This window comes from Pseudophryne corroboree, chromosome 2 (genome assembly GCF_028390025.1).
Source record: "Pseudophryne corroboree isolate aPseCor3 chromosome 2, aPseCor3.hap2, whole genome shotgun sequence".
In the NCBI taxonomy this organism is placed as follows: domain Eukaryota; kingdom Metazoa; phylum Chordata; class Amphibia; order Anura; family Myobatrachidae; genus Pseudophryne; species Pseudophryne corroboree.
The window spans coordinates 13840363-13856637 of NC_086445.1; the positions used below are offsets into that span (position 1 = coordinate 13840363).

The following is a 16275-nucleotide window of genomic DNA, read 5'->3' on the forward strand; positions in this document are numbered from 1 at the left end:
TCGACACAGCCATACCGACACACCGCACACACACAGGGAATGCTCTGACTGAGGACAGGACCCCACAAAGCCCTTTGGGGAGACAGAGAGAGAGAGTATGCCAGCACACACCAGAGCGCTATATAAAACAGGGATACACACTACACAGTGATTTTACCCCTTATAGCTGCTTATATATCACAGATTGCACCTAAATTTAGTGCCCCCCCCCCCTCTCTTTTTTACCCTATGTAGTCTGGAACTGCAGGGGAGAGCCTGGGGAGCGATCCTTCCAGCGGAGCTGTGAGGGAAAATGGCGCCAGTGTGCTGAGGGAGATAGCCCCGCCCCTTATCCGGCGGGCTTCTCCCGCTTTTTTTATACAGTTATGGCAGGGGATTTTACACATATATAGTCTTAAAGGCTATATTATGTGTTAATTTGCAAAGTAAGGTACTTATATTGCAGCCCAGGGCGCCCCCCCACCCAGCGCCCTGCACCCATCAGTGACCTGAGTATGTGGTGTGCCTGGGGAGCAATGGCGCACAGCTGCAGTGCTGTGCGCTACCTTAATGAAGACCGAAGTCTTCTGCCGCCGATTTCCAGGAACGTCTTCTTGCTTCTGGCTCTGCTAGGGGGACGGCGGCGCGGCTCCGGACGACCGAGGCTGGGCCTGTGTTCGATCCCTCTGGAGCTAATGGTGTCCAGTAGCCTAGAAGCCCAAGCTAGCTGCAAGCAGGTAGGTTCGCTTCTCTCCCCTAGGTCCCTCGTAGCAGTGAGTCTGTTGCCAGCAGATCTCACTGAAAATAAAAAACCTAAATATTACTTTCTTTCTAAGAGCTCAGGAGAGCCCCTAGTGTGCATCCAGCTCGGCCGGGCACAAAATTCTAACTGAGGTCTGGAGGAGGGTCATAGAGGTAGGAGCCAGTGCACACTAGGTAGTCCTAAAGCTTTCTTTAGTTGTGCCCAGTCTCCTGCGGAGCTGCTATTCCCCATGGTCCTTACGGAGTTCCCAGCCTCCACTTAGGACGTTAGAGAAATACGTAATACAGTATATCTTTGTGAAAATCCTATATTAGATAAAACCTGACGCACCAAGCCCCCTCAGGTTATAGAATATAGGGATAGCAAGTTGAGTGAAAGACACGAAATGGACACCACTCAGCTATGAAATGCACACACAGATAGTCACAGTCTGTACAATGCAGAGGTTATTACTAACAATAATACTGCACTGGACTAGCTTACACACTATATAGTCAATAGATATAACACTACACAGTAAGAACTGGATGTATATCACAGGGTAATTGTACTATAAAACCCTGACTAAGTGCACTCTTTCTTAACTAACACTGACTAATAGGCAGGTAGAATACTTAAGTGTCATGTAAAGTCACAGCGCTGACAACCAGGCGGCTTTACATAGGAGGATTTGACCAAGCATTCCCAGGAACAGTGAGCTGAGGAGTAATGGCGCCGCAGACACTGACAGGGAGTGAGGAAAAGACAGATATGCAGCTCCAGGGTGGGAACACTTGCTAGAAATGGCGCCCTGGGGCTGGGGGAGGGGCTTCAGGTCTAAGCCTTATCCCCTCTGCTGGCAAAACCACCGGGTACTGTGGGCGATATAAGAAATGGTTTATAGAGAAAACCTGACCTGCGCCCATGCCCTGGTGATCTAGTGGGATCGCCTGTACTGCCACAGTGTCCACCGCCAGCGCGCGCGGCCCGCCTCCCACTGACCGCGCCGGATCGCGATAAAGACCGGGTCCCGCAAGCGGAACCCACTTACCACCTCCCGAAGCGCGGCCACGTGATCCTGGAGAGCCCCAGCCGTGTGTGTTTAATGTGAAGAAAACCGGAGCCTCCGCTGTAGGTACCCAGCAACCAGGGCACGGGAGTGTACAGCGCCGCTGGGGGAGAGCTGGAGCTGCAGCAGTGATGTCACAAGACATTTACCACCGCTGCTGCCCTTGAAGTCTTCACTTTTTACCTCATAAAAAGCTTTTCTCAGGGCTGCTTGGAGCAGCCCCTCTGTTCAGTGCCTGCTTACTGCAGCACCAACTTACAAAACTGAGCTCCTGTGCTGGGAGGCGGGGTGATATAGGAGGCGGCGCTGTGCATTCTGGGAACAGTCAAAGCTTTGAGCCTGTTGGTGCCTCGGATCGAGATCCTACTTTACACCCCCCATTGTCCAATCCTTGTGGAGCCCAGTGTACCCCGCAGCAGAAATAGTTTCGCTTCAAGTGCTGTCCCTGGCTTACCCTAAGACAGGTCCTGCTGTGTGCGCTATGCGCTCTGGCCGGAAGTTCATGGCTTTGGCTTCCGGTGACGTCAGACGCTGGCGGCGGCGGTGGCAGTGAATCCGGGATACAGTGTGGGAGCAGACACAAGAGAAGGAGAAAGCGCTGCCACCGCCGCCGCCAGCGTCTGACGTCACCGAAAGCCAAAGACATGAACTTCCGGCCAGAGCGCATAGCGCACACAGCAGGACCTGTCTTAGGGTAAGCCAGGGACAGCACTTGAAGCGGGACTATTTGTTTCTCCAACCAGCTCCACACCAAACACCCAGAAGGGGCTGTAAACATTGGGTCACTAGACCATTGTCTTTTTATGTCATACATGTGTTTCACGTTTTCAAAAACATTTTTTAACCATTCCTAGTGTCCATTCTTAAACCCTTTCTCTCATTTCTTTTACTGCACCCACTGCACTCTCCAGCTTCTCTCTTCACTTCTACTATATTTCCTCCTTTTTCCTCCATATTGCACACATGAACATAGCGCTCAGTTACACTTTTTCCTGCATATTGCACACATGAACATAGCGCTCAGTTACACTTTTTCCTGCATATTGCACACATGAACATAGCGCTCAGTTACACTTTTTCCTCCATATTGCACACATGAACATAGCGCTCAGTTACACTTTTTCCTCCATATTGCACACATGAACATAGCGCTCAGTTACACTTTTTCCTGCATATTGCACACATGAACATAGCGCTCAGTTACACTTTTTCCTGCATATTGCACACATGAACATAGCGCTCAGTTACACTTTTCCTTCATATTGCACACATGAACATAGCGCTCAGTTACACTTTTTCCTGCATATTGCACACATGAACATAGCGCTCAGTTACACTTTTTCCTCCATATTGCACACATGAACATAGCGCTCAGTTACACTTTTTCCTCCATATTGCACACATGAACATAGCGCTCAGTAACACTTTTTCCTTCATATTGCACACATGAACATAGCGCTCAGTTACACTTTTTCCTGCATATTGCACACATGAACATAGCGCTCAGTTACACTTTTTCCTGCATATTGCACACATGAACATAGCGCTCAGTTACACTTTTTCCTGCATATTGCACACATGAACATAGCGCTCAGTTACACTTTTTCCTCCATATTGCACACATGAACATAGCGCTCAGTTACACTTTTTCCTGCATATTGCACACATGAACATAGCGCTCAGTTACACTTTTTCCTGCATATTGCACACATGAACATAGCGCTCAGTTACACTTTTTCCTCCATATTGCACACATGAACATAGCGCTCAGTTACACTTTTTCCTGCATATTGCACACATGAACATAGCGCTCAGTTACACTTTTTCCTCCATATTGCACACATGAACATAGTGCTCAGTTACACTTTTTCCTTCATATTGCACACATGAACATAGCGCTCAGTTACACTTTTTCCTGCATATTGCACACATGAACATAGCGCTCAGTTACACTTTTTCCTCCATATTGCACACATGAACATAGCGCTCAGTTACACTTTTTCCTCCATATTGCACACATGAACATAGCGCTCAGTTACACTTTTTCCTTCATATTGCACACATGAACATAGCGCTCAGTTACACTTTTCCCTGCATATTGCACACATGAACATAGCGCTCAGTTACACTTTTTCCTGCATATTGCACACATGAACATAGCGCTCAGTTACACTTTTTCCTGCATATTGCACACATGAACATAGCGCTCAGTTACACTTTTTCCTCCATATTGCACACATGAACATAGCGCTCAGTTACACTTTTTCCTCCATATTGCACACATGAACATAGCGCTCAGTTACACTTTTTCCTGCATATTGCACACATGAACATAGCGCTCAGTTACACTTTTTCCTGCATATTGCACACATGAACATAGCGCTCAGTTACACTTTTTCCTGCATATTGCACACATGAACATAGCGCTCAGTTACACTTTTTCCTCCATATTGCACACATGAACATAGCGCTCAGTTACACTTTTTCCTGCATATTGCACACATGAACATAGCGCTCAGTTACACTTTTTCCTGCATATTGCACACATGAACATAGCGCTCAGTTACACTTTTTCCTCCATATTGCACACATGAACATAGCGCTCAGTTACACTTTTTCCTGCATATTGCACACATGAACATAGCGCTCAGTTACACTTTTTCCTCCATATTGCACACATGAACATAGCGCTCAGTTACACTTTTTCCTGCATATTGCACACATGAGCATAGCGCTCAGTTACACTTTTTCCTGCATATTGCACACATGAACATAGCGCTCAGTTACACTTTTTCCTCCATATTGCACACATGAACATAGCGCTCAGTTACACTTTTTCCTTCATATTGCACACATGAACATAGCGCTCAGTTACACTTTTTCCTGCATATTGCACACATGAACATAGCGCTCAGTTACACTTTTTCCTCCATATTGCACACATGAACATAGCGCTCAGTTACACTTTTTCCTCCATATTGCACACATGAACATAGCGCTCAGTTACACTTTTTCCTTCATATTGCACACATGAACATAGCGCTCAGTTACACTTTTTCCTGCATATTGCACACATGAACATAGCGCTCAGTTACACTTTTTCCTTCATATTGCACACATGAACATAGCGCTCAGTTACACTTTTTCCTTCATATTGCACACATGAACATAGCGCTCAGTTACACTTTTTCCTGCATATTGCACACATGAACATAGCGCTCAGTTACACTTTTTCCTCCATATTGCACACATGAACATAGCGCTCAGTTACACTTTCCCCTTCATATTGCACACATGAACATAGCGCTCAGTTACACTTTTTCCTGCATATTGCACACATGAACATAGCGCTCAGTTACACTTTTTCCTGCATATTGCACACATGAACATAGCGCTCAGTTACACTTTTTCCTCCATATTGCACACATGAACATAGCGCTCAGTTACACTTTTTCCTGCATATTGCACACATGAACATAGCGCTCAGTTACACTTTTTCCTGCATATTGCACACATGAACATAGCGCTCAGTTACACTTTTTCCTGCATATTGCACACATGAACATAGCGCTCAGTTACACTTTTTCCTGCATATTGCACACATGAACATAGCGCTCAGTTACACTTTTTCCTGCATATTGCACACATGAACATAGCGCTCAGTTACACTTTTTCCTGCATATTGCACACATGAACATAGCGCTCAGTTACACTTTTTCCTTCATATTGCACACATGAACATAGCGCTCAGTTACACTTTTTCCTCCATATTGCACACATGAACATAGCGCTCAGTTACACTTTTTCCTGCATATTGCACACATGAACATAGCGCTCAGTTACACTTTTTCCTGCATATTGCACACATGAACATAGCGCTCAGTTACACTTTTTCCTCCATATTGCACACATGAACATAGCGCTCAGTTACACTTTTTCCTTCATATTGCACACATGAACATAGCGCTCAGTTACACTTTTTCCTTCATATTGCACACATGAACATAGCGCTCAGTTACACTTTTTCCTCCATATTGCACACATGAACATAGCGCTCAGTTACACTTTTTCCTCCATATTGCACACATGAACATAGCGCTCAGTTACACTTTTTCCTGCATATTGCACACATGAACATAGCGCTCAGTTACACTTTTTCCTCCATATTGCACACATGAACATAGCGCTCAGTTACACTTTTTCCTTCATATTGCACACATGAACATAGCGCTCAGTTACACTTTTTCCTCCATATTGCACACATGAACATAGCGCTCAGTTACACTTTTTCCTCCATATTGCACACATGAACATAGCGCTCAGTTACACTTTTTCCTCCATATTGCACACATGAACATAGCGCTCAGTTACACTTTTTCCTCCATATTGCACACATGAACATAGCGCTCAGTTACACTTTTTCCTCCATATTGCACACATGAACATAGCGCTCAGTTACACTTTTTCCTCCATATTGCACACATGAACATAGCGCTCAGTTACACTTTTTCCTTCATATTGCACACATGAACATAGCGCTCAGTTACACTTTTTCCTCCATATTGCACACATGAACATAGCGCTCAGTTACACTTTTTCCTCCATATTGCACACATGAACATAGCGCTCAGTTACACTTTTTCCTTCATATTGCACACATGAACATAGCGCTCAGTTACACTTTTTCCTTCATATTGCACACATGAACATAGCGCTCAGTTACACTTTTTCCTGCATATTGCACACATGAACATAGCGCTCAGTTACACTTTTTCCTTCATATTGCACACATGAACATAGCGCTCAGTTACACTTTTTCCTTCATATTGCACACATGAACATAGCGCTCAGTTACACTTTTTCCTGCATATTGCACACATGAACATAGCGCTCAGTTACACTTTTTCCTGCATATTGCACACATGAACATAGCGCTCAGTTACACTTTTTCCTGCATATTGCACACATGAACATAGCGCTCAGTTACACTTTTTCCTGCATATTGCACACATGAACATAGCGCTCAGTTACACTTTTTTCAAATATTGATCTCTCGATCCATCAACTGAGCAGCTCACTACAAGCGCAGAAAACTATTATTATATCTTTTTGACCTAGAACATCTCGATCTCGAGTCCCTGTCGACCTAGAAACCCTGTCGACCTACTTTCCGTCGGCCTAACGATCCCATATGACATAACCGCTATAGGTACTGACAGTGCGATCTCCTGGCTGGTCAGCTCCTGCTGAGACTGCAACGCTCGGATCCTGCCTTTCAGAACCTGGTGGAAGAGACACGGGGTGACACACATTATAACCACGGGACTCAGGTGAGCCGACCACACCTGTCCCCCCCCAGGTGTACAGTACCTCTATAATAGTGGAGTATTCATTCACTGTCAGTGTCATCTCCTCCATGGCTGAGTCTTTCTAAGAGAGATGAAGAAGTTCCTGTCAGATCCAGAGGTTTCCACTATGTTCCCCTTCCCGCACCGCTGGGACCCCATAACGCATCACATCGGGGTAACTGCCCCACGTCACCCTGTGATCCGCCCATTTCCTGGGCCACGTGCTACCCCCCGCTTCCTATATTCATATTGCCCCCACTTTTCCTTTGTGCTTTGTCCCCAATGTACATGTGGCCCTAACAACTGCGCTTCTGCCGCGCCGCTCACCTACCTTCAGCGACGTCTCCTCCGTCTCTTTCAGCTCCAGGGCTTTGCTGTGCAGATTTGTCTACAACAGGGAGAGCGTCATGTTATAGCAGGAAGAGAAAAATCATTTATGCAAATGTTTATATATATTGTGGCAGGAGAGGTACTTTGCCACCTGTAAGCTACACACAGGGTCCTGGGGGTGGATGGGAAGTGTGGATGGACCAGGTTCCCATCCATTTGGCCCAGACCAGGTCTTTTAGGCTTCTTAGCCCAAGAAGCTCCATCATCAGCCAGCACATGGCTGCTGGGTTTAAAGCAGAGTCTCTCCCATGAGTCAGGGCTCCTGAAGGCAGTTAGTGTCCAGGTGATAGGCCTGCTAGGGATAGTGGGATCCGGAGGGCTGGGCAAGTAGTGTCAGGATGCCGGGACCTGAACGGTTCCTTATTAAGTAAGAGGGAGTGAGGCAGGACCTAACCTCCCTGGTAGTTTATACTAAAGACAGTGATCTTTCTTTTATGTATATCTTTGTTTTTGAGCTACCTGAATAAAAGGTATTTGTTGTTTTTGCACAAGCCTGGAGTCGGTCGCTGGTGGAATTTTTGTAGCAGAGCACATTCTAGCAAGTCTCCTGTTACAATATATATATATGAAAATTGACCTTTAGTAAATAAACATCCAGTGGTGGGACGTCCCTACTGTGTACCCTGTCAACACCCTGGCAGAAGATCAGTAAGATATGGGTGCCACAGTGGTTAGCATTGGTGTTCAGGGAGCTGAGCTCATGGCTTTCATTCTGACTGATATCTCTGTGTGCAGTTTATATGTTCTCTCCATATTTCTGTGTGACCTCCAGCACCCTCAGTAAACAATCACACCGTGCAGATAATTTAGTTTGTGATCTCTAATGAGGTAAGAACTGATATGACCCATGGAAGATTCTCTGTAATAGCGCGCAGTAATATGTAGGCTCTATATCAATAACGCATAATAAACCATGTGTCCTGACCGCCCACAAACCACCTGTACCGCCTGGCCACCGGTAGGTACATAGACGAGGACCATTCATTTATATATTAACAGTTTCTTTCATATATAGCGCGGCATATTCCGTTGCGCTTTACAATTGGGGCATTTATTGCTCAGATATTGGGCCCCTTCGTATCCTGTTTGCATCTATGGCCTGAGAGCCGCCATCAATTCCCCCGCGCAGTCTGGTAACATAATCCAGGTGGCCACCTAAGCGCCACCTCTTTATAGTAACTGTTATACGGCACCTCCAGCTCTGTGATCAGCTGCCTCAGTCTGGTGACCTCATCGCGCAGTGACTTGTTCTCATGTCCGCAGTCGCTGATCTGTAATAGAGGGAGTACAGGGCTGTATACATGAATAGAGAGACTGCATCACTGTTTAAACTGCGAGGTACACTGGGCTCCACAGGGATTGACATTGGGGTGTAGAGTAGGATCTTGATCCGAGGCACCAACAGACTAAAAGCTTTGACTGTTCCCAGAATGCATAGCGCCACCTCCTCTATAACCCCGCCTCTGTGCACAGGAGCTCAGTTTTGTAGTTGGTGCCATGCAGTAAGCAGGCATACAACAGGCAGGGCTGCTCAGGTAGCCCTCAGAAGAGCTTTTCTAAGTGAAAAATGAAGACTTCAAGGGCTGCAGCAGAGACACTGTGAGTGTTGGTTGCTGGGTACTTACAGCGGAGGCTTCGGTTTACTCACCGTTAGTCACACACTCGCCGCAGTTCTCCTGGATCGCGTGGCCGCACTCAGGGAGGAGGTAAGTGGGTCCCCTAGGCAGGTCCCGCTGAAACCGCGTTCCGGCGCGGCCGGTTGGAGGCGGGCCGCCCACGCTGGCGTTGACACTGTGGCAGTACAGGGACCCCACTAGACCACCAGGGCAGGGGCACAGGTCGGATTCTCTCAAAAATCCATTTGCTAAGGCCCACAGTACCAGGTGGTGAAGTCCAGCAGGGGGATAAAACTGTGACCTGTAGCCCCTCCCCCAGCCCCAGGGCGCCATTTAAAGTAAATGTTCCTGCCCTGGAGCTGCATATCTCTTTCTCCATCACTCCCTGTCAGCGTTTGGGTGCCATTATAGCAAGCAGAGCTGATCCTGGGACTGCTTGGGCAAATCCTCCTCTGTAAAGCCGCCTGCATGTCAGCGCTGTGCATTTTACAGGTCACTTAAGTATTCTACATGTCTGCTGACAGTGTTAGTTAAGAAAAAGTGCATTTTGTCAGGGTTATATAGTAAAAGTACCCTGTGATATACATCCAGTCTTTACTGTGCATTGTTATATCTATTCAGTGTATAGTTATACTTAGTATTACTCTGTATTGCTAGTCCAGTGCAGTTTTATTGCATGTCATAATTTCTGCATTGTACAATGTGACTATGTGTGTGTGCATATAGCTGCTGTGTGACCTCCATTTCGTGTATCTCACTCAGATTGCTATCCCTATATTCTGTAACCTGAGGGGGCTAAGTGCATCAGGTTTATCATAATATAGGTAGTTCACAGGATATACTTATTGTGTATTTTTCTCTGTGATTTTTAGTCACCATATACCCCTTGAATTCTCTGTTTGTGCTAATACACCATACCCGCCAACATTTTAGAAGAAGAAGAAGTCAGAAGAAGAAGTAGTCTTGGACCCCTGCATTTACTATTGGTCATATACCTTGCCACTGCTGTTCGCAAATCACATCAGCTAATTAAAGATCGGAGTGGAGAGAGCTCGTGCTACGGTGCCTGCACGAGGCACACAGAGGTGAGGTCTCACAGAGCCTGGAGATCGGGTGTTTCCAAACAGGTGCCAGCATTGGTGCCGGGTCCCGCAGCCAGAGACCGCCTCATGGGATACCGGGACTCTCCGTGCCGTCATCGCTGATAAAAGCCGCATGTAAGGCTCCGCTGTGGAGCGCTGTCACTCATTACAAATAATATTAATAGTGGCAAGATAAACTGGAACTCTAGACACTTAGTAACTTTTCAGGAATCTTGAGTGTTACACAAGTTCTCACTACAGCTGGGATTGATTTTATCAGCAGACCTGTGTTTGTGGACTAAGTTACAACTATTGGGGGTCATTCCGAGTTGTTCGCTCGCAAGTGAATTTTAGCAGATTTGCTCATGCTAAGCCGCCGCCTACTGGGAGTGAATCTTAGCATCTTAAAATTGCGAACGATGTATTCGCAATATTGCGATTACACACCTCGTAGCAGTTTCTGAGTAGCTTCAGACTTACTCGGCATCTGCGATCATTTCACTGCTTGTCGTTCCTGGTTTGACGTCACAAACACACCCAGCGTTCGCCCAGACACTCCCCCGTTTCTCCAGCCACTCCTGCGTTTTTTCCGGAAACGGTAGCGTTTTTTTCCCACACGCCCATAAAACGGCCTGTTTCCGCCCAGTAACACCCATTTCCTGTCAATCACATTACGATCGCCAGAACGATGAAAATGCCGTGAGTAAAATTCCTAAGTGCATAGCAAATTTACTTGGCGCAGTCGCAGTGCGGACATTGCGCATGCGCATTAAGCGGAAAATCGCTGCGATGCGAAGATTTTTACCGAGCGAACAACTCGGAATGACCCCCATTATATCATTCTGTGCACAGAAACACTTTAGGATCCACCTCCTTTGAATGTTTAATATATTTCATTTGTTTTTATGTTGTTATATATAAGACCGGTTTAGTCATTTTTGTGAAATATTGATTTTCTATATATTAAATTATTATATATAAAAAATTAAGTTTGATTTGTTGAACATTCAGCCATATTATATTTTATTGTAGCGCAAGAGGGATTTGTTTAAGTGTGTTAGATTTTTACACTTGGTATTCCAGTGTAAAAAATTTTTTTGACTTGTTAACCCCAAGTGAATAGCTCTCCTGCAGCTTATATAATCATTATAGGTATATATCTAATACCCTGGATATTTGATGAATTGAATTTGTAGTTTTTATTAGCGCCTGGTGTGGAGGTTTTTTTCGCTTTTGGAAAGAAATTCACGCCTCACAAGGAGATGCTGGCTCGCTATCCCCTCGCGGCGGAGCTAAGTAAAAATTGGGAGACACCCCCGCCAGTGGATTCGCAAGTGGCGCGGCTGGTGGTATCCTGTTACTACCGTCACGTCTCTGAAAGAACCGTCAGATAAGCGTGTGGAGGGTTGTTTAAAGGCGATTTACACCCTAGCAGGTGCTGCGCATCGACCCACTATTGCAGCAACATGGGCTGCAGAGGCTGATGAAGCGTGGGCTCAGGAGCTGGAGGCGGAGTTGCCTTCCAACGCTTCTGATCATGCTAGACAATGTCTGTCTTATATTGTCACAGCTTCTCATTACATTAAGGAGGCGGCTTCTGATGCCGGTATTCTGGCGGCCAAGGCTTCTACTATTGTACGTCCATTTTGGCTCGCCGGATTCTCTGGTTTCGGTCCTGGTCTGTAGAGATGGACTTTAAGAAAACCCTGGAGGTGCTCCCTTTTAAGGGAGACATTCTTTTTGGAGAAGACCACAATAAGATAGTGGCTGACTTAGCCACTGCTAAAACACCATGTCTTCCTAGTACTGCTCCTTCGGCGCCGAAGGCTAAAAGTACTTCCTTTCGCTCCTTTGTCCTTCAGGGATAAGCAAAGGGTCAGGCGTACCCGAAACAGGCTCGCACTTCCAAAACCACTGAGACCAAACCTAAAAGGGCCTGCTGCATAGCAGGGTGGGCCTCCCTCTAGGGGATCCCAGGGTGGGAGGCCGACTTCTAGGGTTTACCCAGGAATGGTTGAAGACCACTTTTCCGATGCCTGGGTACGGGAAGTCATCACTCGAGGTTACGCCGTATCCTTCAAGAATCGTCCCTCTCATCGATTTTGCCTGACAGACGTCCCTTCGGATCAGGTGAAGGCAAAAACTCTTCGTTTGGTGGTACAGTCCCTCCTGGACACAGGAGTGGTAGTACAGGTGCCTCTGGCTCAGAGGGGCAGGGGGTACTATTCATCGCTGTTCTTAGTCCCGAAACCGAATGGGTCCTCTCGGCCCATTCTCAACCTCAAGTCCTTGAACAAATTTGTGAAGGTCTCCAAGTTTCGTATGGAAACTCTTCGCTCTATTGTTCTAGCCTAGGAACCTGGGGATTATATGGTCTCCCTGGACATACAGGATGCTTACCTGCATATTCCCATTGCAGTGTCGCATCAGCAGTACCTGAGGTTTGCGGTTGGAAACCTCCATTACCGATTTCGGGCGTTACCTTTTGGTTTGACCACGGCTCTGCGAGTCTTCACCAAGGTCATGGCGGTAATGACGGCTGTACTCCGCCGTCAAGGGGTCAGGATCCTGCCGTATCTGGACGACTTGTTGATCCTGGCGAATTCCCCAGAAATTCTCTTACGCCATCTGGATCTGGCACTCCAGTTTCTGCAAGCCCATGGGTGGCTCTTCAACTGGAAGAAATCTTCCCTGGTCCCTGCTCAGGGCATGGTGCACCTGGGGGCGTTGTTAGACACTCACAACTAGCGGTTGTTCTTGTCTCAGGAGAAGGTCTTGAAACTTCAGGACAGGATTCGATACTTCCTATCTCGTCCGCAAGTATCGATATATTCGGCGATGCAAGTGCTAGGTCTTATGGTGTCAGCTTTCAACATGATGGAGTACACTCAATTCCATTCCCGCCCTCTACAGAATTTGATTCTTGCCAAGTGGGACGGCCTGCCTCACCGGATCAGGTCTCACATGATCTCCTGGTCTCCGGAGGTCCGTCTGTCACTGAGCTGGTGGCTTCAGGACCAACAATTGAGCAGGGGTCGTCCCTTCTGGATCTCCAACTGGGTTCTTCTGAAGACGGATGCCAGTCTGAGAGGTTGGGGAGCGGTGTTGGAGCAACACTCCCTTCAGGGTCGGTGGACCAAGGAGGAGTCTCTACTCCCGATAACTATTCTGGAACTGTGGGCAATGTTCAATGCTCTGAACTTGGCCCAGCATTTAATACAGAACAGATCTGTTCAAGTACAATCGGACAATGCCACCACGGTGGCATACATAATTCATCAAGGCGGCACTCGCAGCCGCATGGCAATGAGGGAAGTATCAAGAATTCTTCAGTGGGCAGAACGCCATCTGCCAGCCATATCGGCAGTGTTCACTCCGGGGGTCCTAAACTGGGAAGCGGACTTCCTCAGTCGTCAGGACGTACACGCCGGAGAGTGGAGCCTCCATACAGAAGTATTTCAACTCCTAGTGGACAAGTGGGGCCTACCAGATGGGGACCTGATGGCGTCTCGACACAATCAAAAGGTTCCGATCTACGGAGCAAGGACAAGGGATCCTCAAGCAGCATTCGTGGATGCACTGGCAATTCCATGGAACTTTCAGCTGCCCTACGTGTTCCCTCCGGTGTCACTCCTGCCCAGAGTATTAAGGAAATTCAAGCAAGAAGGAGGAATCCTACTTCTGATCGCTCCAGCGTGGCCCAGATGGCACTGGTTCTCAGACCTTCAGGGTCTGTCGTTCGAGCGTCCTCTTCTGCTTCCACAATGACCAGAACTCCTCGTTCAGGGCCCTTGTGTCTACCAGGATCTGGCCCGACTGGCTTTGATGGCGTTGGCTTTTGAAGCTTCCGTCTTGAGGGCCAAAGGATTTTCTGAGCCGGTCATTCAAACTATGTTGAAGGCCCGGAAACCGGCTTCTGCTCGGATTTATCATAGGGTCTGGAATTCTTACTTTGCTTGGTGCGTCACTAATAATCATGACGCTTACAAGTTTAGTATGGCCAAACTTTTGGTTTTCTTCGTCTGGCCTCCCTCAAGGTTCATATTTCTGCCTCGTCGGTTTGGTTCCAGAGAAAAATTGCGACTTTACCTGATGTTCATACATTCACCCAGGGTGTGTTGCGGATACAACCTCCTTATGTCCCGCCTGCGGCTCCTTGGGACTTGTCGGTGGTTCTAGAGGCGTTGCAAGAGTCTCCGTTTGAGCCCCTTGAATCTGCAGACCTTAAGTGGCTTTCCCTTAAGGTATTGTTTCTGCTGGCTATTGACTCTGCTAGACGGGTGTCGGATCTGGGTGCCTTGTCTTGTAGGTCCCCCTATCTGATTTTTCACCGTGACCGGGCGGTTCTTAGAACATGTCCCGGGTAATTTACCTAAGGTGGTGTCTTCTTTCCACCTTAATCAGGAGATCGTGGTTCCGACCTTTACCTCTCCTGACTTGTCTTCCAAAGAGCAGTCTTTGGATGTGGTACAGGCTCTCCGTATCTACGTGAAGAGAACTGCATCCCTTCGGAAGTCTGATTCTAACTTTGTACAGTTTGGTTTTCACAAACATGGCTGGCCTGCTCACAAGCAGACCCTGGCCAGATGGATTAGAATGGTGATTGCACATGCTTATATACAGGCTGGTCTTCCAGCTCCTGCTACCAGCAAGGCCCATTTTACTCGGTCTGTTGAACCTTCTTAAGCGGCCTGCCGTGGTGTGACCCTTGAACAATTGTGCAAGGCAGCTACGTGGTCCTCAGCGAACACGTTCGTAAGGTTCTATGCCTTCGATACTTCCGCCTCCCAGGATGCTTCCTTTGGACGCCAGGTTCTTGTGCCCGCTACAGTGCGTCCCCTTCCATGAGGAACTGCTTTAGGACATCCCCGATGTTATTCCCTTTGGAGCCCAGTGTACCCTGCAGCAGAAAACGAGATTTATGGTAAGAACTTACCGTTGTTAAATCTCTTTCTGCGAGGTACACTGGGCTCCACAGGGCGCCCACCCTGATGCACTTAGCTTCTTTGGGTTTGTATGGCATTAGCCGCTGACACTTTCTCCTGTCGTGAGAGTGTGGTGTATGTGGCTACTAACCGTTGTCGTCTCTCTTACCTGCTACTGCATTGGACTGGTTAACAAAACTGAGCTCCTGTGAATGGAGGCGGGGTTATAGAGGAGGCGGCGCTATGCATTCTGGGAACAGTCAAAGCTTTTAACCTGTTGGTGCCTCGGATCAAGATCCTGCTCTACATCCCAATGTCATTCCCTGTGGAGCCCAGTGTACCTCGCAGAAAGAGATTTAACAACGGTAAGTTCTTACCATAAATCTCGTTATATTGCTGTCATACATCTTACAGGGCCGCATTATACACACAGCATCTTTCATAACAAGACCTGTCCCAGCGATCTATTTGTGTGAGGTCAGAGGTCAAAGTATTCTGCTCTTACAGTAGATTCCTGATTGGAATAAGTGTGACGACAATGATGGACACGATGGGGTTGTTTTAGATCAATTTAAAATCTGTCTAAAATCGTCCAACATTGACAGCGCGTTTTAGGGACTGCATTCCATATTCACTAACAGTTGATTTACGAAAAAACCTGATGTTTACCGATTTTTAATAGTCTGAAGTCAGTCTTTTTTTTGTTTTTTAGGTTTAGGTTTTGGGAAGGCTGGGTTAGGGTTAGATGCCACCAGGGAGGGTTACGCTATGTGGGGGGGGGGGGGGGGGAGGGTTAGGTTTAGCCTGTGGGAAGGCTGGGTTAGGGTTAGATGCCACCAGGGAGGGTTAGGCTGTGGTGGGGAGGGTTAGGTTTAGGCTGTGGGAAGGCGGGGTTAGGGTTAGATGCCACCAGGGAGGGTTACGCTGTGAGGGGGAGGGTTAGGTTTAGGCTGTGGGAAGGCTGGGTTAGATGCCACGAGGGAGGGTTAGGCTGTGGTGGGGAGGGTTAGGTTTAGGCTGTGGGAAGGCTGGGTTAGGGTTAGATGCCACCAGGGAGGGTTAGGCTGTGGTGGGGAGGGTTAGGTTTAGGCTGTGGTAAGGCGGGGTTAGGGTTAGATGCCACC

The 16275-nt window shown here is 47.4% G+C and overlaps 1 protein-coding gene across 3 annotated transcripts in view; it reads right to left on the bottom strand.

The window, feature by feature from the left end:
* LOC135050450 (inositol 1,4,5-triphosphate receptor associated 2-like) overlaps positions 1–16275 on the bottom strand; it is a 140037-nt gene that overhangs the window by 104118 nt on the left and 19644 nt on the right. For all 3 annotated transcript variants that reach the window (XM_063956942.1, XM_063956940.1, XM_063956941.1), the window contains 4 exons: positions 8722–8799; positions 7470–7526; positions 7161–7220; positions 7008–7072 (listed from right to left, as the gene is read on the bottom strand). In XM_063956942.1, coding sequence (XP_063813012.1) covers positions 7008–7072; positions 7161–7220; positions 7470–7526; positions 8722–8799 — 260 coding nt within the window. The remainder of the gene's footprint in view (positions 1–7007; positions 7073–7160; positions 7221–7469; positions 7527–8721; positions 8800–16275) is intronic.